The sequence below is a fragment of the Haliotis asinina genome, chromosome 1 (genome assembly GCF_037392515.1).
Source record: "Haliotis asinina isolate JCU_RB_2024 chromosome 1, JCU_Hal_asi_v2, whole genome shotgun sequence".
Classification (NCBI taxonomy): Eukaryota; Metazoa; Mollusca; class Gastropoda; order Lepetellida; family Haliotidae; genus Haliotis; species Haliotis asinina.
Genome location: NC_090280.1, coordinates 71377213 through 71400019, shown reverse-complemented (window position 1 = coordinate 71400019; position 22807 = coordinate 71377213). Strand labels below are relative to the sequence as shown.

The following is a 22807-nucleotide window of genomic DNA, read 5'->3' as shown; positions in this document are numbered from 1 at the left end:
GACCAAGTCTGAATTGTTTCCATGGAATTCATGAGAAATATATACATATCTGTACTCAGAAAAAGTCACCATTTCAAGATCTGTCTCGTATATCTGCCAAGATCTTTTGAAAGATATGAAATGGCACCACTACCAAGTTTTGCAGAAAAATATTGAACTGTTTTTGAGTTCTGCTCCGGAAACGAAACCTGCCCCACCATTAGACTAACACCAAAACAGAAAAAAATAAAAATGCCAAAACTCTGTAAATAGCAAAAGGCACAACTATAGGTTGAGATCATTATATCTATCAAGTTTGGTCTAAAAATATTGAATGGACAGACGGACAGACAAGGTGTCGACTATATCCCCCCAGCATGTAATGCGGGGGGATAAAAAGTGACAGATATAAACACTAACAAGCTTTATTAGGAGACGGTTAAAATCAACATAGAAAAGATCACAAGATCACAAATTTATAAAAAAGACATCATATTCAGCAGAAGGTATACATAAACATATTGAGGACAAATGTAGATGTTGAATATAAACAATGATAACTATGATAAATAGAAATATCTGTCTAATATCACATTATTACACATACAACACGTGGCAGATAACATGGCAGTGTATGGTAGATTGTGAAATAGACTGAAGCAAAATATATGGTATATTTAGTAAAAGATGGCAAGAGGATATATGGTACACTGTAAATGATGGTACTAGGATATATGGTACACTGTGTAAAAGATGGCACCAGGATGTATAGTAGATTGTCTAATAGATATAAGCAAGGCATATGGTATGTTGTATAACAGATGGAAGCAAGACATGTGGTATGTTGTGCAATAGATAGCAAAAGGATATATGGTAGATTGTCTGACAGGCGCAAGAAAGACATATAGTGTGTTGTATAACAGGTGGAACCAAGATATGAGGTACATTTTGTAAATAATGGCTGGAGGATATATGGAAAATTGTGTAATGGATGGAAGCAGTTTGTAAGGAAGATGGTTAATATAAGCAAGACGTCCTTTATATGGCAAAACACATTTAGTGTGAATATTTGTGGCATTTGAAAATCATGTATTCATTAGTATATACTGTAAAGCTAAATCACCAAGCTGATAGTATGGTGAAAACAGTTGAGGAGCAGACTACTCCCTCATCCTTACCTGACAGTTGTTGTGACTGGAGGACTCTCTGGGCTTAAACACAACAAACAAATCCATGCACCATCCAGTGATTACGTGTCAGCATATGACAAGCTACTATACATCAATCTAACATGCCACAATTACAAGGCAATATAAAAAAAATTCTAATTATCGCCATGAATATATTGAGAAACTGTGTTGAAAATTTAAAGGGAACATAATCGATCCTTATCTAGTTAGTGGACCAGAAACTACCTACTTCACTTTATTCAGTCTTCTGGTAGTTGATCCTGAACACGAGTAAACCCATGCTTGCAGAAGATTGAGTCATGCAGTGTTATGAAGTTTTTGCAATTGAAGGGCGGGACTTGCCCAACAGAATCACACAAGAGGAGATGAAATTTGTTTATGGTGAAGACAGTCCATCTTATGATATTGTTGTGAGATGGATAAGGAATTTTACCGATTATATGACTCTGACAGATGAGTCGAGATGTGGACACTAGTCTATTGAAGAGGCAAAGTGTTGGTTTGCAGTGAAATTAGGGGTCTATTTAAGCGGTGTGCACAATATCAAGAAATGTCGGGAGTAATGTGTCACTCTGGATGGTGACTATGTAGAGAAGTCTTAAGGACAAGAAATCAAAATATAGTTTCTACCCTGAAAATGTCTTGATAATTAGAACTTTTTGACATCCCCTCATAACTTACATGCAAACTACATATAATATTGACATGACAGATCAATTCAGACTTTCTCCTGTATTACAGTTCTGTATTGCCCATAAAAACATGAGACCACTTTCCTCCATACACACTATAACCAATTTACAACAGTGTAAAGGAATTACTGCTTGTACCATTGTGCAGTGTTTTATGTGTACAATAGTGTACAGGAATTACGGCTTGTACCACTGTGCAGTGTTATGTGTACAACAGTGTAAAGGAATTACGGCTTGTACCATTGTGCAGTTTACGTGTACAACAGCGTACAGGAATTACGGCTTGTACCATTGTGCAGTATTATGTGTACAACAGTGTACAGGAATTATTGCTTGTACCATTGTGCAGTGTTATGTGTACAACAGTGTACAGGAATTAAGGCTTGTACCATTGTCCAATGTTATGTGTACAACAGTGTACAATCTGGTTTTATCTGTGGAGGTTGTCGACTATGACATCTCTGATCTTTTTTGTGTCTTCTTCCATATAAATCTAGAGAAACCAAAGCCTGTACGCCAGACAATAACGTACAGGAAAACTCGAACAATTGACAGAGTACTGTTCCAAAATGACCTTAATGTTTGTTTTGAGGAGCATGGAGCCCTGCTCTCTGACACTGAACTTGAATGTGTTGGCATAAGAAGTGTTAACACTGTGTCTGAAGCCTTTCATTCCACCTTGTTGCAAACACTGGACAAGCACGCTCCTATGAAAACAGCAAAGGTTGTGATTAGGTCCGAGTCACCATGGATGACCGATGATATCACTCATGCTAAACATGAACGCCGTCGCGCTGAGAGGGCATGGCGGAAAAGCGGACTCGAAATAGATAGGCAGATATTCAAGATGTGTAGTAACAGGGTGACGTCATTGTTGAAACAAGCCAAACAACTGCATATCCGACAGAAGGTTACAGAGAGTAAGGGTGATTCCAAACAACTGTTTTCCATTGTAAACAGTCTTACTGACACCAAAGGTAGCTCGACAACCAGCAGATCAGAAAAAGAGACCTTTGAACGTGCTGAAGCACTCTGTGATTTCTTCATTGAGAAAGTGAATAATATAGTTCTGGACACTGAATCACGATGTCCAGACAAAAATCCTCTGGAACACGACACATTTTTCATGGGACAAAATCTGGTCAACTTCAATTCTGTGACTGAAGACGAGCTTAGTAAAGTTATCCAGGCAGACGCACCCAAATCCTGTTAACTCAATCCCGTTCCAACTTGGCTCTTCAAAGACTGCCTGCAATCAGTCATTTCTGCAACTTGTATTCTAGTTAATTTGTCTTTAAAGTCTGGCTCAGTTCCTGATGATTTCAAAAAGGCCATTGTCACACCAGTCTTTAAGAAGGCATCACCTGACCCTAATGATCTTAAAACTTCCGCCCTGCGTCAAACCTATCCTTCATTTAAAAAATCCTAGAGAAGGTTATCCTATCTCAACTCTCTAAACACATCATCAAACATGACTTGTCTGAGGTCTACCAATCGGCGTACAAGAAGAGCCATTCCACAGAAACAGCGCTAATATGTGTACAAAATGATATTCTCCGATCACTAGACAGACAGGAAGTTGTTCTACTTGTACTGCTTGATCTGTCGGCAGCATTTGACTCTATAAACCACAACATTCTTCTTTCTAGGTTACAATACACGTTCGGGGTCGACGAGCTTGCCCTCTCATGGCTGAGGAGTTACCTTGCGGGCAGGTCAATGTGTGTAAATGTTGATGGATCATCCTCGTCGTTTAAACCTATCCTACATGGTGTACCTCAGGGATCCGTGCTTGGACCGGCTCTATTTTCAATGTACATTCAACCTCTGGGATCCATTGTAAGAAAGCACCTGCTATTGTTCCATGGATACGCTGATGATCAACAGCTCTACCTCTCCATAAAACCAGCCAGCCTCTGCACCGGTGTATCCAGACTGGAACGTTGTATCACAGAGATACAGGAATGGATGCTGTGTAACTCACTCAAGCTGAATGGTGACAAGACAGATTTCAGTGTGATTGGGACTAAACAGCAGCTGTCCAAACTACCATCCATCAACTTAGAGGTCGACAAAGTCACGATAGAACTGTCTGCCCAAGTCAAGAACCTTGGTGTTATCTTCGACCATCTTACGTCCAGCAAGAAGCAATCTCTCAACATCGCCCGCTCAGCGAACTATCACCTCACCAGCATAGGAAGAATCCGTAAATACACTGACTCTGATACAACAAAAACTCTCATCAACTCCTTTGTTACTTCTCGATTGGACTATTGCAATGCCCTGTTATCCGGTATTACTGTCATCTCCAATCTCCAGCGCATTCAGAACAAGGCCACCAGAGTTATCTCCCTCACCAAAACAACTGATCATATCACTCCAGTTATCAAACAGCTCCACTGGCTTCCAGTTCAGCAAAGGATTATCTTCAAGCAGCTCCTCCTCACGTACTCTGCACTCTTTGTCCAGACCTCTCCCCGCTATCTGAAGGATCCCCTCACCACATACCTGCCTCAACGAACTCTTCGTTCATCCAACCAGTGTCTGCTTCATGTGCCATCCACAAGAACTAGGCTTGCCGAAAATGCGTTCTCTGTGTTCGCTCCGAAACTATGGAATATTCTGCCAACCAACATAAAGTCTGCTGACTCCATCTCATCATTCAAACGACTCCTCAAGACCTACCTTTTCAGTTACTAACTCTTATATCTTCCTCCAACAACTTTATTATGCAGTTATTCTCAGCGCCATTGAGCAGGCTATGTCTGGAAACTAGGCGCTTTATAAATTAATTATTATTCATTATTATTACAGGAATTATGGCTTGTACCATTGTGCAGTGTTACGTGTACAACAGCATACTGGAATTATTGCTTGTGCCATTGTGCAGTGTTATGTGTACAACAGCGTACAGCAATTACGGCTTGTACCATTGTGCAGTATTATGAGTTTAACAGTGTAACAGTGCAGTGTAATGTGCCAGTAAGGTCACTGTGTTAACTACAAATGTAAAGCAGCTTCTACAACAACAGACTTCTCACATGAAATTTCAGTGGTACATTTGAGTGTGTTCAGGATTTTGTGTAATTCCATGTGATGAATGCCATTTCTGAATGTTGGCTAAATAGAGATGAAGTCATTTTATGTCAGCTTCACAAACTGTTGTGTGTTGAGTTGATGTAACTGAAGAGGAGGAAATTTGTTATCCTGTGTTGGATATCTGTAAGGAAGCTAATGAATCAAGGAGAAGTCATAATTTCTACACCATGTAATAGGAGACAAGTGGTTTAAACAGGTTAGACTGCTGTGTTTCATGGGTACCACAGGTAGGCAGGCCGAATAGCTAGAAGGAGATGTCGTATGTGCAAGATGATCTCCTAAGTCACAAACTCCATCACCACACAACATCACCAACTGATCATTCAACTATCACTGTGCATCCGAACCTCTGACAGATATGACGATGTGGGATGAGGGAGGGGAAAGTAGGAGAGCAGGACAAGCCAAGAAACACAGGCAGTGTCTCACCTGATTCCTATATCTGTATTACATACTGTAGTATCTCACCTGATTCCGATACATGTGTAATATACTGCAGTATCTCACCTGATTCCTATATGTGCATTATACTGCAGTATCTCACCTGATTCCTATATGTGTATTATACTGCAGAATTTCACCTGATTCCTACATATGTGTATTATACCGCAGCATCTCACCTGATTCCTATATGTGTATTATACTGCAGTATCTCACCTGATTCCTATATGTGTATTATACTGCAGTATCTCACCTGATTCCTATATGTGTATTACACTGCAGAATTTCACCTGATTCCTACATATGTGTATTATACCGCAGTATCTCACCTGATTCCTATATGTGTATTATACTGCAGTATCTCACCTGATTCCTATATGTGTATTATACTGCAGTATCTCACCTGATTCCTACATATCTGTATTATACCACAGTATCTCACCTGATTCCTATATGTGTATTATACTGCAGTATCTCACCTGATTCCTACATATGTGTATTATATCGCAGTATCTCACCTGATTCCTACATATGTGTATTATACTGCAGAATTTCACCTGATTCCTATATGTGTATTATACAGCAGTATCTCACCTGATTCCTATATGTGTATTATACTGCAGAATTTCACCTGATTCCTATATGTGTATTATACTGCAGTATCTCACCTGATTCCTACATATCTGTATTATACCGCAGTATCTCACCTGATTCCTATATGTGTATTATACTGCAGTATCTCACCTGATTCCTACATATGTGTATTATATCGCAGTATCTCACCTGATTCCTACATATGTGTATTATACTGCAGTATCTCACCTGATTCCTACATATGTGTATTATACTGCAGTATCTCACCTGATTCCTACATATGTGTATTATACTGCAGTATCTCACCTGATTCCTACATATGTGTATTATATCGCAGTATCTCACCTCATTCCTATATGTGTATTATACTGCAGAATTTCACCTGATTCCTACATATGTGTATTATATCGCAGCATCTCACCTGATTCCTATATGTGTATTATACTGCAGAATTTCACCTGATTCCTACATATGTGTATTATATCGCAGTATCTCACCTGATTCCTATATGTGTGTTATACTGCAGTATCTCACCTGATTCCTACATATGTGTATTATACTGCAGAATTTCACCTGATTCCTATATGTGTATTATACTGCAGTATCTCACCTGATTCCTACATATGTGTATTATACTGCATTATCTCACCTGATTCCTATATGTGTATTATACTGCAGTATCTCACCTGATTCCTACATATGTGTATTATATCGCAGTATCTCACCTGATTCCTATATGTGTATTATACTGCAGAATTTCACCTGATTCCTACATATGTGTATTATACCGCAGTATCTCACCTGATTCCTATATGTGTATTATACTGCAGTATCTCACCTGATTCCTATATGTGTATTATACTGCAGTATCTCACCTGATTCCTACATATCTGTATTATACCGCAGTATCTCACCTGATTCCTATATGTGTATTATACTGCAGTATCTCACCTGATTCCTACATATGTGTATTATATCGCAGTATCTCACCTGATTCCTACATATGTGTATTATACTGCAGAATTTCACCTGATTCCTATATGTGTATTATACAGCAGTATCTCACCTGATTCCTATATGTGTATTATACTGCAGAATTTCACCTGATTCCTATATGTGTATTATACTGCAGTATCTCACCTGATTCCTACATATCTGTATTATACCGCAGTATCTCACCTGATTCCTATATGTGTATTATACTGCAGTATCTCACCTGATTCCTACATATGTGTATTATATCGCAGTATCTCACCTGATTCCTACATATGTGTATTATACTGCAGTATCTCACCTGATTCCTACATATGTGTATTATACTGCAGAATTTCACCTGATTCCTATATGTGTATTATACTGCAGTATCTCACCTGATTCCTACATATGTGTATTATACTGCATTATCTCACCTGATTCCTATATGTGTATTATACTGCAGTATCTCACCTGATTCCTACATATGTGTATTATATCGCAGTATCTCACCTGATTCCTATATGTGTATTATACTGCAGTATCTCACCTGATTCCAATATATGTGTAATATAGTGCAGTACCTCACCTGATTCCTATATGTGTATTATACTGCAGTATCTCACCTGATTCCTACATATGTGTATTATATCGCAGTATCTCACCTGATTCCTATATGTCTATTATACTGCAGTATCTCACCTGATTCCTATATGTGTATTATACTGCAGAATTTCACCTGATTCCTATATGTGTATTATACTGCAGTATCTCACCTGATTCCTACATATATGTATTATACTGCAGAATTTCACCTGATTCCTATATGTGTATTATACCGCAGTATCTCACCTGATTCCTATATGTGTATTATACTGCAGTATCTCACCTGATTCCTATATGTGTATTATACTGCAGTATCTCACCTGATTCCTATATATGTATTTTACTGCAGTATCTCACCTGATTCCTACATATCTGTATTATACTGCAGAATTTCACCTGATTCCTATATGTGTATTATACTGCAGTATCTCACCTGATTCCTATATGTGTATTATACTGCAGTATCTCACCTGATTCCTATATGTGTATTATACTGCAGAATTTCACCTGATTCCTACATATGTGTATTATACTGCAGTATCTCACCTGATTCCTATATGTCTATTATACTGCAGAATTTCACCTGATTCCTATATGTGTATTATACTGCAGTATCTCACCTGATTCCTACATATGTGTATTATACTGCAGTATCTCACCTGATTCCTACATGTGTATTATATCGCAGTATCTCACCTGATTCCTATATGTGTATTATACTGCAGTATCTCACCTGATTCCTATATGTGTATTATACTGCAGTATCTCACCTGATTCCTATATGTGTATTATACTGCAGTATCTCACCTGATTCCTACATATGTGTATTATATCGCAGTATCTCACCTGATTCCTATATGTCTATTATACTGCAGTATCTCACCTGATTCCTATATGTGTATTATACTGCAGAATTTCACCTGATTCCTATATGTGTATTATACTGCAGTATCTCACCTGATTCCTACATATCTGTATTATACTGCAGAATTTCACCTGATTCCTATATGTGTATTATACTGCAGTATCTCACCTGATTCCTATATGTGTATTATACCGCAGTATCTCACCTGATTCCTATATGTGTATTATACTGCAGTATCTCACCTGATTCCTATATGTGTATTATACTGCAGTATCTCACCTGATTCCTACATATGTGTATTATATCGCAGTATCTCACCTGATTCCTATATGTGTATTATACTGCAGTATCTCACCTGATTCCTACATATGTGTATTATACCGCAGTATCTCACCTGATTCCTATATATGTATTTTACTGCAGTATCTCACCTGATTCCTACATATATGTATTATACCGCAGTATCTCACCTGATTCCTATATGTGTATTATACTGCAGTATCTCACCTGATTCCAATATATGTGTAATATAGTGCAGTACCTCACCTGATTCCTATATGTGTATTATACTGCAGTATCTCACCTGATTCCTACATATGTGTAATATACTGCAGTACCTCACCTGATTCCTATATCTGTATTATACTGCAGTATCTCACCTGATTCCTATATGTGTATTATACTGCAGTATCTCACCTGATTCCTATATGTGTATTATACTGCATTATCTCACCTGATTCCTATTCTGCAGTATCTTGTAGCTGTATTTCACCTGATTCTAATACACGTAGGATACTGTAGTATCTCAAATGATTAGTCACATAAGACTGGTGCAATAAATTACACTCTGAATTATTGGAATAACTAACAAAAAGAACAGTCTCGGTGACATATTCCTAAGTATTAAATGGGTACATAGAATAAATCACTTTGACAGAAACTTGACGACATCCTGTACTCTCAGAATGTCTCAGGATGTGTTGTTCCACATGCTGAATATGTCTAGTTCCATATGCTGAACACATGCTGTTCAAGATGCTGAAAATGTGATGTTTCAAGATCCTGAAAATTTGTTGTTCCACATGCTGAACATCTGTTGTTCCACATGATAAACATGTGTTGTTCCAGATGCTGAACATGTGTTGTTCCCCATATTGAACATGTGTTCCACACTGAGGTGTCTGATGGACTTGACCTGGTGTCCACTCTTCATGTCTACTGATATGCAGTTACATACCTGATATCTCCTATCTTTGGTGCTCTGCGACTGCGCGGTCGATATATCTGCTGGATAGGTTCCGCAGATGAGCAGAACCCACTGGCACCTGAAGCAACAGATCCAAATACACATAAATTACTGACAGTACCTAGGGAAAAATCTACAATGAGATAGTAAGTGATAACACACAGACATTGCAATTTCCCCTAAGTCTCATAATGAAGGGATTGTAGAGATACTTTGTTATTGGTTTGCTCTTTAACCTGAAACACAGCAAATATTCCGTGTGCCTGAATGGGGCATGGAAATATGGAGCTCTGGACCAGAAAAAGCACTGATTAACCTCCAACATCAGGCATGTAAAACTTTCAGATCTCTAGACTAGGAGCAAGGAAGTCTTAAACTGATTAACATTGAAATATTTCTTTTGAATACACACTTAACTTTTATGATCTGAACAAGATTGAGGTTTCTTTGTATCAAGGATAACTGTGAAAACATGAGTACACTGACACATGTGTCAGGCACACACTACGATATAATAAAACCTACATATGCGCCTGGTACAGCTGGAGACATAATGCTGAAACATAAATGCCAGATCCAGTCTGTTGTTTCAATCACACCAGAGTTCACAGATATGTTTGATTAGTAATTAGCTGGAAGAAAATGACCGAACTATTCAAGACATTATATGAGATGACATTGCTGGCATGCTGCCATGGACACACGTGAGGCAGAACATAAACTCTCAGTATAAGTCATAAGCCAAAGATGGCTGCAGTAAGTACAACATCAGTCATTGGTTCCTGTCAGCTGCTTTTATGGCCTCCCAACACAAACATACCAGCAGTCCTTTTGACTTGACAAAACTAGTTTTAAGCACACTTACTCCCTGGTCAAACTGCATGTAACAGGGTTTTCTGGCCATATGAGTAGTCCTCAAGCTGAATGTGATTCATCACATATCACAGTATTACCTGTGTAGGTCATGACAGAAAAGGGATCAAATGTTTAACAACACACAGATATGTTCAATTCCATGACTTAAAGATCATGCTTCGCACAATGTGTAATACATGTACATAGAATATACATAGGCAGTGATAACCTTAAGTGCATAATCTAATAAAGTTTTTGCATAGTTCTCATGATACTGCTACATTTGCTTAATGCAGGAAGTTTGTTCACATTTATATATGAAGATGTGAGAGTGAGTTTAGTTTTACATCTCACTGAGCAATATTCAAGCTATATGCTGGTGGTCTGTAAATAGCCAAGTCTGGAGCAGACAATCCAGTGATCAACAGCATGAGCATTGATAAACGCAATTGGGAAGCATGGGTTGGTGAAGACCTATTTTTCTCTGGCTCTTAACAAGTCTATATATGCAGAGTACATGAGTGACTTTGGTTTAACACAACTTTTAGCAATATTCCAGTAATATCATAGCTGGTGACAATAGAAATGGGTTTAACACATTGTAACCATGTGGAGAATCGAACATGACAAGCAAATGCTTCAACTACTATCTGTGTGTCAGCTATATGTGTGTCAGCTGTATGGATCTGTGTCTCAGCTGTATGGATCTCACCTGCATGGCTCTGTATGTCAGCTGTATGGATCTCATCTGTATGGATCTGTGTGCCAGCTGTATGGATCCGTGTATCAGCTGTACGGATCTGTGTCTCAGGTGTATGGATCTGTGAGCCAGTTGTATGGATCTGTGTCTCAGCTGTATGGATCTGTGTGTGTCAGCTGTATGGATCTCAACTGTTTGGATCTGTGTGTCACTTGTATGGATCTCAGCTGTATGGGACTCAACTGTATGGATCTATGTGCCAGCTGTATGGATCTCAGCTGTTTGGATCTGTGTGTCACTTGTATGGATCAGTTGACACCCCTAATATGTATATCTGTTCATCAGCAGTATGGATCTCAGCTGCATCCCTGTATAAGGATGTCTGGTACTGACAAGAGAGCTACATTATCAATGTCAGGATTACATGTTATGGGTTGCAGTTTCATGTAATATTGGCAAATAAATTTGATTATTTAGATTGGCAATTCCTCCACTACAAAGGGCTTGAAGTACATGTAGATGCCATAGCCTGGTATGCTGAAGTGTATGTCATTTACTACTGCCACTCTATTGGCATGTGGTAATAGGAGTTTCCACCACAGATACTGGTAAGTCACATACTTTAGACTCACCTTCAACTTCTACAAGATTCAGGACAATTTTTGTGACACTTTAACATGGCTTACAGTGCTGGAATCAGTATGAATGTATTTAGAAGCATTACTTACCCATGCACCTCTCTGACATTCATTCCATGTAAACATATGCTCTGGATACAAATGCAATCATACAATCAACTCTGTTGTAAGATGTCCAAATTCACTAAAGTCATTGTTTGCTTATGAAAGAATGTGATAGATGTTTGAGTACTGCTGTGATGATATCGCTGCAAACTCTACAAGTTAAAGATCTTTGAGTTGATTAAACATAATTACCCCTAGTTGTGATCACTAATGTCTTAAACATGAACTTCAGAGGATCATTACACTGCATGCTGTTATGGGGTGGTAGCTTAGTGGATAAAGCAATCACTTGTTTGTGTCAAAGACTGTGGCTTGGATTCCACACATGGCTAAAATCCGCATAAAACCATACACACTCACACATGCTATCACATTCTCTTGAACAATGAAATAAGAGCTATATACTGAGAGTCCTTGTCAGTATTAGGTAGTGATAAAACCACTTCTTCAGTCTCAAGCAATGACTGCAACATCCCTCAAAGCCAGTCTAGCTGCCCAACCAACTTCAGAAGATGGAAAATGAGGCAGCCTATCATCCAAGTCACTCGTCTTTGTCAAAGTGCAGCGAGGAACATATAGGTGAGACAGAAAGTAACTTACAGTTATGCAATACCTTGAGACAGACACTAGTCAGACAACTGTGTAGATTTAGATGTCTCAAAAGTACACGTCTGTGCATAACTTTTCCAATGTTGTACCACCATGTTTTGTGAAATATCCACACATTGCGAAATGTTATGGTGATGAATGACTGGGTTCCAGCATACTCCAGCATTGATCTGCCTGTATGGTGCTGCATGGCAGTAACCACTGGGCAGATCTGAGGAATACATTTCCCTTTCATGGGCTGCATGTTTCACCATTATTGACCTCGGACAACAAATGTTAGAGGCATGCTTCTTGCACATGGATTACAAAATTTTCAACTCTGCAGGGTAGGTTTGTCCTAAGTCCATGCAACTTAACTTGAAAACTATAAAGTAGGCTTTAAGATTGACGCTATGGTACTCTTGAAATAAGCAGTTACTTAAAACTTGTATTTGACCCTTTGGAATCACACCTGATATAAGCAGTCAGCATCTGAGTGACCCTATGTTACATCACTTGAAATATACAGTAGGTGAATATATAAAGATGCATGACCACAGCAGAGTTTGGTAACATACAGTTATAAGCATGCATATACTCAGGTGAGATCAGTAAGATATGGACGATATAGAAGAATACAAAGAATACAAGATACAGATGAGATAAAAGGATACATGGACACAGGTGACATCAGTAAGATACAGATGAGATAAAAGGATACATGGACACGGGTGAGATCAATAAGATACAGATGAGATAAAAGGATACATGGACACGGGTGAGATCAATAAGATACTGATGAGATAAAAGGATACATGGACACAGGTGAGATCAATAAGATACAGATGAGATAAAAGGATACATGGACACGGGTGAGATCAATAAGATACAGATGAGATAAAAGGATACATGGACACAGGTGAGATCAATAAGATACAGATGAGATAAAGGCATACATGGACACAGGTGAAATCAGTAAGATACAGATGAGATAAAAGGATACATGGACACGGGTGAGATCAATAAGATACAGATGAGATAGAAGGATACATGGACACAGGTGACATCAGTAAGATACAGATGAGATAAAAGGATACATGGACACGGGTGAGATCAATAAGATACAGATGAGATAAAAGGATACATGGACACAGGTGAGATCAATAAGATACAGATGAGATAGAAGGATACATGGACACGGGTGAGATCAGTAAGATACAGATGAGATAAAAGGATACATGGACACAGGTGAGATCAGTAAGATACAGATGAGATAGAAGGATACATGGACACAGGTGAGATCAGTAAGATACAGATGAGATAGAAGGATACATGGACACAGGTGAGATCAGTAAGATACAGATGAGATAGAAGGATACATGGACACAGGTGAGATCAGTAAGATTTCAGATGAGATAAACGGATGCATGGACATGGGTGAGATCAGTAAGATACAGATCAGACAAAAGGATGGATGAACACAGGTGAGATCAGTAAGATACAAGTTACACTGACATTTTATGTCAAACCTTTCAGTTGTTGAAAAGTAAATAGTTACAGAAGAAAGCACTTGTTCACGGTTGCACAAACTGACAACATGCATCACCACTAAGTAGTTTCTGCCATGGTTACAGGATATTTGTGTGTACTTGCCAGGACCAAGATACTAGACAAGCTACTTTCTTTCTGATGAACTGAAGGATCATGTTTCACACATATATCAAATGTGTGTTATAAAACCATGATAGCTCTCTGATTGATTTCATTTTTTTGTGTCAGTTAAGCCTGTATCTATTGATTCAGAGTGTCAGTGATCAGTAGCTGCGAATCAAAAGCAAAATATGTGTCTTGAATCCCCTTCCTCTATATATTGAACAATGGCTGAATATGCTGAATAGAGGCCATAAATAGCTTATTCAGATCAGATTTAAACCTCTTGAGCACATTATGGTCTTATCACTGATGGGAAGAGGAATGTAATGTCGGGGCGTCATGCTTCAGTGGTGTCTAAGCAGCAGATGATGCATGACACAGCTGATGTGAGATAAACAGGGTGTGACCACATTGAACTGCACTGCCTACAGACACAGTTTCCTTGCATTGTGTTTCTAAACTATGATACCTGTGACAACTTTAAAACAAACTAAATGTGCTCAAATCCAGATAGACCACAGCCTGGTGTACAGGTGACATAAGCTGGTTGTTACTAGACATGTATCCTGTATGTACCCAACAACAGGAGAGCTAAGCCTATCACTGCTGAGTGATGGTAAACCCTCATTATGACTCTTCCATGCATGCCTGTCCAGTATGCCCAGTATGTTTTCACACTGTTTTCACATTTCAACTAAAGCATTGATAGTGGTAATTGCATTAATCCGTTGCCTTTCTGTGTAAACATTTTACATGATAATTAGTCCATAACAATTTCCATTTGTTAGGTCAACTTGAATACCACAACATCAAAAGCATTGACCCAGAGTTTTGTATCTATGGAACTGAACACATAACCACCATTCTATCTGAACTTTAAATAAAGAACCTAAAAAACACTAATATTACAACTGAAGATTTCAAAACTGGCCATTTTATAGAGACAAGAGACCTTAATATCAATACTTTGAACAGCACCATAATATATACAGTTGGAACAGCACCATAATATATACAGTTGGAACAGCACCATAATACATACAGTTGGAACAGCACCATAATATATACAGTTGGAACAGTTTAATATACCAGCTCAATAGACACAGTTGGAACAGCTTGGTATAATCCTTTGGAACAGCTTAATACTAATGGTTAGAACAGCTTGAAATACATGGTTAGAGCAGTTTATCATAAAACACTGGAACATATCTATATAAATGGTTTGGACAGCTCAACATGAACAGTTGGACCAGCTTAATATAAACAGTTGAAACAGCTTAATGTAAATGGTTGAAACAGCTTTATATAAATGTCTGGAACAGCTTCATATAAACAATTGTAACAGCTTTATGTAAACAAGAGTCATCAGAAGATGACATATCCAAGTATGAATTGTTTCCATGGAATTCATGAAAAATATAAATGCCATACATCTGTAATCAGAAAAAGTCACCATTTCAAGATCTCTGTCTCTTATATCTGCCAAGATCTTTTGAAAGATATGAAATGAGATGTGCTCTGGAAACGAAGTCCGAAACATTTCCATGGAAACCCAGAAAATAATAAATCACAAAAACCTGTAAATAGCAAAAGGCGCTGGGTCTGCCATACATATCTACCAATTAACACTAACAGATATTAAGAAGTGTTTGAGTTCTGCTCCAGAAACGAAACACACCTCTCACTTTTGAGACTAAGTACAAAACGCTTCCATGGAAACCGAGAAACTAAGCAATCACAAAACCCTGTAAGTAGCAAAAGGCATCACTTTAGGTTCCGATTGAAATATCTACCAAGTTCTACAGAAAAATATTGAATGGTTTTTTAAGTTCTGTTCCGGAAACAAAGCACATCCTTCCATTTTGAGACTAAGTCCGAAACATTTCCATGGAAACCCAGAAAATAATAAATAACGAAAACCTGTAAATACCAAAAGGCACCACTTTGGGGCCTGCCACACATATCTACCAAGTTTTGCTGAAAAATATTGAACAGTTTTTGAGTTCTTCTCTGGAAATGAAGCCCGCACCTTCGTTAGACTAACACCAAAATGTTCCATGGAAAACAAAAAAAATAAAAATGCCAAACCTCTGTATATAGCAAAACGCACAACTATAGGTTGAGATCATTGTATCTATCAAGTTTGGTCTAAAAATATTGAACGGTTTCTGAGTTATGCTCTGGAAACAACATGATTACAGACAGACGGACGGACGGACAAGACATGATGCCTGTATGAATCAGATGGATTGTATTAACTCAAGTTTATTTGCAACAGTCGCCACAGTGTAACATTTGCAACACTCGCCACAGTGTACATTTGCAACAGCTGCCACAGTGTAACATCTGCAACAGTCGCCACAGTGTACATTTGCAACAGGTGCCACAGTGTAACATTTGCAACACTCGCCACAGTGTAAAATTTGCAACAGTCGCCACAATGTAACATTTGCAACAGTCGCCACAGTGTAACAGTTGCAACAGCTGCCACAGTGTAACATTTGCAACAGCTGCCACAGTGTAATAACATTTGCAACAGTCACAACAGTGTAACATTTGCAACAGTCACAACAGTGTAACATTTGCAACAGTCGCCACAGTGTAAAATTTGCAACAGTCGCCACAATGTAACATTTGCAACAGTCGCCACAGTGTAACATTTGCAACAGTCTCCACAGTGTAACATTTGCAACAGCTGCCACAGTGTAACATTTTCAACAGTCGCAACAGTGTAACATTTGCAACAGTCACAACAGTGTAACATTTGCAACAGCTGCCACAATGTAACATTTGCAACAGTCTCCACAGTGTAACATTTGCAACAGCTGCCACAGTGTAACATTTGCAACAGTCACCACAGTGTAACATTTGCAACAGCTGCCACAGTGTAACATTTGCAACAGTAGCCACAGTGTAACATTTGCAACAGTTACCACAGTGTAACATAATAGCAACAGTCGCCACCAAATGTGTAGAATGCAGGGAACTGGACCTCACTCTTGAATGGGACAGATGAACAATGAAATATCTAACTCAATCCCCAACAACCCCATTACAAACAATGGGGTTCTGGACCTTTTGAAAAAAAAAATACAGGAAGTTAACCAATCTATGTACTACAGAATATAATACAAACCCATATTACAAATCTTCCTCCGTCATTACTGACAAAAATAATGGTCAACACAAAACTTAACACAATATATTCAGTAAATTCTCAGTAGAAGAATCTATCCAAAAAAATACAATCATAATCACCATCTACACAAAATCAACCTACATCCAAATGGCAAATGTATCACTTGCCAAATTCCTCAAAGCAATAGCTCACACTATATTTTATTGGTCAAAATATAACTAAGAATTACATTTACCAATGCTTTAAAACAGTACTTCAATAATGCTAACTTTTCTTATCTTAAGCATATTCTAACAAACTCATAATTAATTTAATCACTTGTTAAATATTGTATTCATACAACATTATACCAAACAATCTAGCAAAAACCCCAAAAACAATATTACAATAATTTCACTTTTTACCATATTTACCATCTTAAAATATGTGTATATGGTCTTTTAATTTTTCAGATCAGTTTACTCTTTTAATCAACTTCATTTTGCAACATTACTCACTTAATAAATATGTTTTAAACATACTAACACAATAACCATTTATGATACTACATCTATATTAAATTCCAAATCCCTATTACTCATTACTGATTATACAATTTTCACTGTCTTAATTCAGGCTCTGATTTAAATTTTGAGTACATTAAATAATGAGTACACCAATGCATACAATATTTCCAAAGTCTATGTGTAATGAGTACACCAATGTGTACAATATTTCCAAAGTCTATGAGTAATGAGTACACCAACGCGTACAATATTTCCAAAGTCTATGAGTAATGAGTACACCAATGCATACAATATTTCCTAAGTCTATGTGTAATGAGTACACCAATGCATACAATATTTCCAAAGTCTATGAGTAATGAGTACACCAATGCAAACAATATTTCCAAAGTCTATGTATAATGAGTACACCAATGCGTACAATATTTCCTAAGTCTATGTGTAATGAGTACACCAATGCATACAATATTTCCAAAGTCTATGAGTAATGAGTACACCAATGCATACAATATTTCCAAAGTCTATGTATAATGAGTACACCAATGCATACAATATTTCCAAAGTCTATGAGTAATGAGTACACCAATGTGTACAATATTTCCAAAGTCTATGAGTAATGAGTACACCAATGCATACAATATTTCCAAAGTCTATGTGTAATGAGTACACCAATGTGTACAATATTTCCAAAGTCTATGTATAATGAGTACACCAATGTGTACAATATTTCCAAAGTCTATGTATAATGAGTACACCAATGTGTACAATATTTCCAAAGTCTATGAGTAATGAGTACACCAATGCATACAATATTTCCAAAGTCTATGAGTAATGAGTACACCAATGCATACAATATTTCCAAAGTCTATGTGTAATGAGTACACCAATGTGTACAATATTTCCAAAGTCTATGTATAATGAGTACACCAATGTGTACAATATTTCCAAAGTCTATGAGTAATGAGTACACCAATGCATACAATATTTCCAAAGTCTATGAGTAATGAGTACACCAATGCATACAATATTTCCAAAGTCTATGTATAATGAGTACACCAATGTGTACAATATTTCCAAAGTCTATGTGTAATGAGTACACCAATGTGTACAATATTTCCAAAGTCTATGTATAATGAGTACACCAATGTGTACAATATTTCCAAAGTCTATGTATAATGAGTACACCAATGTGTACAATATTTCCAAAGTCTATGTGTAATGAGTACACCAATGCATACAATATTTCCAAAGTCTATGTATAATGAGTACACCAATGTGTACAATATTTCCAAAGTCTATGTATAATGAGTACACCAATGCATACAATATTTCCAAAGTCTATGAGTAATGAGTACACCAATGCATACAATATTTCCAAAGTCTATGTATAATGAGTACACCAATGTGTACAATATTTCCAAAGTCTATGAGTAATGAGTACACCAATGCATACAATATTTCCAAAGTCTATGTATAATGAGTACACCAATGTGTACAATATTTCCAAAGTCTATGTGTAATGAGTACACCAATGTGTACAATATTTCCAAAGTCTATGTATAATGAGTACACCAATGTGTACAATATTTCCAAAGTCTATGTGTAATGAGTACACCAATGTGTACAATATTTCCAAAGTCTATGAGTAATGAGTACACCAATGCGTACAATATTTCCAAAGTCTATGTATAATGAGTACACCAATGTGTACAATATTTCCTAAGTCTATGAGTAATGAGTACACCAATGCATACAATATTTCCAAAGTCTATGTGTAATGAGTACACCAATGTGTACAATATTTCCAAAGTCTATGAGTAATGAGTACACCAATGCGTACAATATTTCCAAAGTCTATGTATAATGAGTACACCAATGTGTACAATATTTCCAAAGTCTATGTGTAATGAGTACACCAATGTGTACAATATTTCCTAAGTCTATGAGTAATGAGTACACCAATGTGTACAATATTTCCAAAGTCTATGAGTAATGAGTACACCAATGCATACAATATTTCCAAAGTCTATGAGTAATGAGTACACCAATGCATACAATATTTCCAAAGTCTATGAGTAATGAGTACACCAATGCATACAATATTTCCAAAGTCTATGAGTAATGAGTACACCAATGTGTACAATATTTCCAAAGTCTATGTGTAATGAGTACACCAATGTGTACAATATTTCCAAAGTCTATGAGTAATGAGTACACCAATGCATACAATATTTCCAAAGTCTATGAGTAATGAGTACACCAATGCATACAATATTTCCAAAGTCTATGAGTAATGAGTACACCAATGCATACAATATTTCCAAAGTCTATGTGTAATGAGTACACCAATGCGTACAATATTTCAAAAGTCTATGTGTAATGAGTACACCAATGTGTACAATATTGAAGGTGATTCTCTCCTCCACACATAAGGTTTTCTCCTCCACCACCTAAATGTCAGGTGTGGAATGTCTCATGTATACATTCATGTATAATGTATGGGGACACTGGTATACAGGTGAGAAATAGTGCCAGGTTTCTCTCTTCAGTATTACATTACAAGAGACAGAATGAATAACTTCAGGAATAAAATGATACTAACTGGAGCAGTACACAAAAACTACAGTCACATGACTGGGATTTCGATGACATGACTTTATGACATGAAACATTCCAATCCGCTTTACTACATACAGAAATCTGTTGTGTCATGATGTTTGAGAGTATATAGTATGGAAAAAACAACTGAGGAAAACCGCACAAATCTTCACAGATGAAAAACAACTCTGAGTGACAATTATTAGCCTTTATATAAGAGTGTTTCTTTACAGGTGACAGCATCCCCACCATACACTCAGGTCACTCAGGCAGAAGAACTTTAATGCCGTGCATACAACAGTCTTCTTGTACAGGAAGTACATACCTTCATGTATAACTTGTAGCTTGTCCTGTGACATTTCCAGGTAGTCAGTATTCACTAGCTGTCAACAAGTACATTCACTGGATGGTAACACTGGCTTGTGAGATCCACACAGGTTTATCCAGGAAAATTTGTGAGTTCCTATTTCATCAGGTACCGGATTAGTGGTAATCCATGAGGCAGTGTGAAAGTCGCGACCGACCAGCTAGTCTAGCTGGCTGACTGCTGCTCCTATCCACATGTCACAACATCAACCTTCCGATCCGCTTCATTAACTGCCATGTGAAAGGCCCGCTATTGTCAGTGAAAGACTGTTTTTCCCTTGTCAGCGGAGCCCCTAAGCAACATTATAAAGGCACTTTACTGGCATAGAAAACTTGCCCTCAGCAAATCCTGCCTGCTGCCAATCAGATAATCGATATTCAGAAAGCCCATCTCCTGCAGTTGGCTAGAAATAATGTGGACTTTGGTATACTTGAGGTAAAATACACCTGCCTAATGGCATCCATTCCACATTTTGCATCAACATAGTGGTCAGGTTACATATAAAAACTGCAAATCCCTATCCTTCTCCTACCATTGACCAGACGTAGTTTCCTATTTAGGGCCTCCATGCTGCAGGTCAGCAAGTACTGAGTCAGTCTGTCACACAGTTATCATCCAAAGGAACACAGGTTACTCACAAGTATCACTGCTGAGATGCATGTGTCAATTTGGCAGCCATGAAGCTGACACAAACTCCAGCAGTGAAAGTGATTCATTTCTGCGAGCTGAAAACCAGGTGTTCTACTAGACCCTGCATCTGATGACATGCTAGATGTTTGTCCGAGTTTCAGGCTGAGCTGCACAAGACTACTGGTGCTGAAGTAATGCACTCTAACACAACTCAACTTTGATCAGCTGTGAGCACTTCCAGAATGTCAGAAACGTGACATTGATGAACTTGTGATGCTGAAGCACTGGGGAGGCAGATGTATCAGTCCAACATTGATCTAGGGAAGCATGAGCATTACAGGAAATGAATTAGGCCAAGCCTTCAGTGTAGTCCAGTTTCCAATAATCCTTCCTGCAATTGACAAAGACTTGGGAAACCAGGCACCTGCTGTACCGTAACTTTAGAGCGAGGATATACAGACAGCAGCAGAGTATACACTTCATGAAAGACAGTGGAGATGGGAGCTTCACAATAAACATGCTACTTATTAACACATCCACACTGTTGGCCTACCACATTCATTAACCCATTGACAACTAAAACAGTTCCTCAACATAACACTTTGGCAACTGATACAATTTTGAAATATTCAAAACTTTTGACAATTGAATCAATTTCTAATTACTTAACATAACCCTTTGACAGATATCAATTTTGAGTGAGTGAGTTCAGTTTTACGCCACACTAACCTATATTGGGGCAATCTGTAAACAATCAAGTCTAGATAAGACAATCCAGTGATCAACAGCATAAGGATCCATCTGTGCAATTGAGAACTGATAACATGTGTCAGTGAAGTCATAGTCACCTTTTGTGGCAAGTACGGGTTGCTGAAGACCTATTCTAGCCCAGATCTTCATGGGTAATATCAATTTTATAATGTTCAACACATTGCTTTGACATCTGAATACATTTTGAAATATTCAATTTAATGCTTTGACATCTCAATCAGTTATGAAATATTCAACATATCACATTCACAAGCAGATCAATTTTGGTTCCAAACATGATATTGTTAGACTGATAAACTGTACGAGAGAATATACTAGGTATCTGTTCAATAATAAAAACACTGTACTTGACCAGTCTTAGTCATTTTCATCTCTCCTTCAAATAGTGCTCGAGTGGTTGATTGTAAAATGGGTCAGTCAATCAATCCACCAAGAGTTGACATGAGTTCAAATGAATACGAAAATAGAAGCACAGATATGTAACAATGAATTCCTGTGAGAAGCTTTAACCCTGCTTCATGTTACTGCATTGAGTGTTACAACTTCAGGTGTTACAGCTTCAGTGTTAATGCATCA

General features: G+C 37.7%; 1 protein-coding gene across 3 annotated transcripts in view; it reads right to left on the bottom strand.

The window, feature by feature from the left end:
* LOC137296615 (calcium/calmodulin-dependent protein kinase kinase 1-like) overlaps positions 1-22807 on the bottom strand; it is a 123596-nt gene that overhangs the window by 56514 nt on the left and 44275 nt on the right. The window contains exons 1-3 of one of the 3 annotated variants that reach the window (XM_067828427.1): positions 20789-21122; positions 9676-9763; positions 1158-1190 (exon numbers count right to left, since the gene is read on the bottom strand). In XM_067828427.1, coding sequence (XP_067684528.1) covers positions 1158-1190; positions 9676-9763; positions 20789-20822 — 155 coding nt within the window. In that variant the 5' untranslated portion in view covers positions 20823-21122. Of the gene's footprint in view, positions 1-1157; positions 1191-9675; positions 9764-20788; positions 21520-22807 lie in introns of those variants that run through there. The other 2 variants (XM_067828435.1, XM_067828443.1) reach the window with 2 other exon arrangements.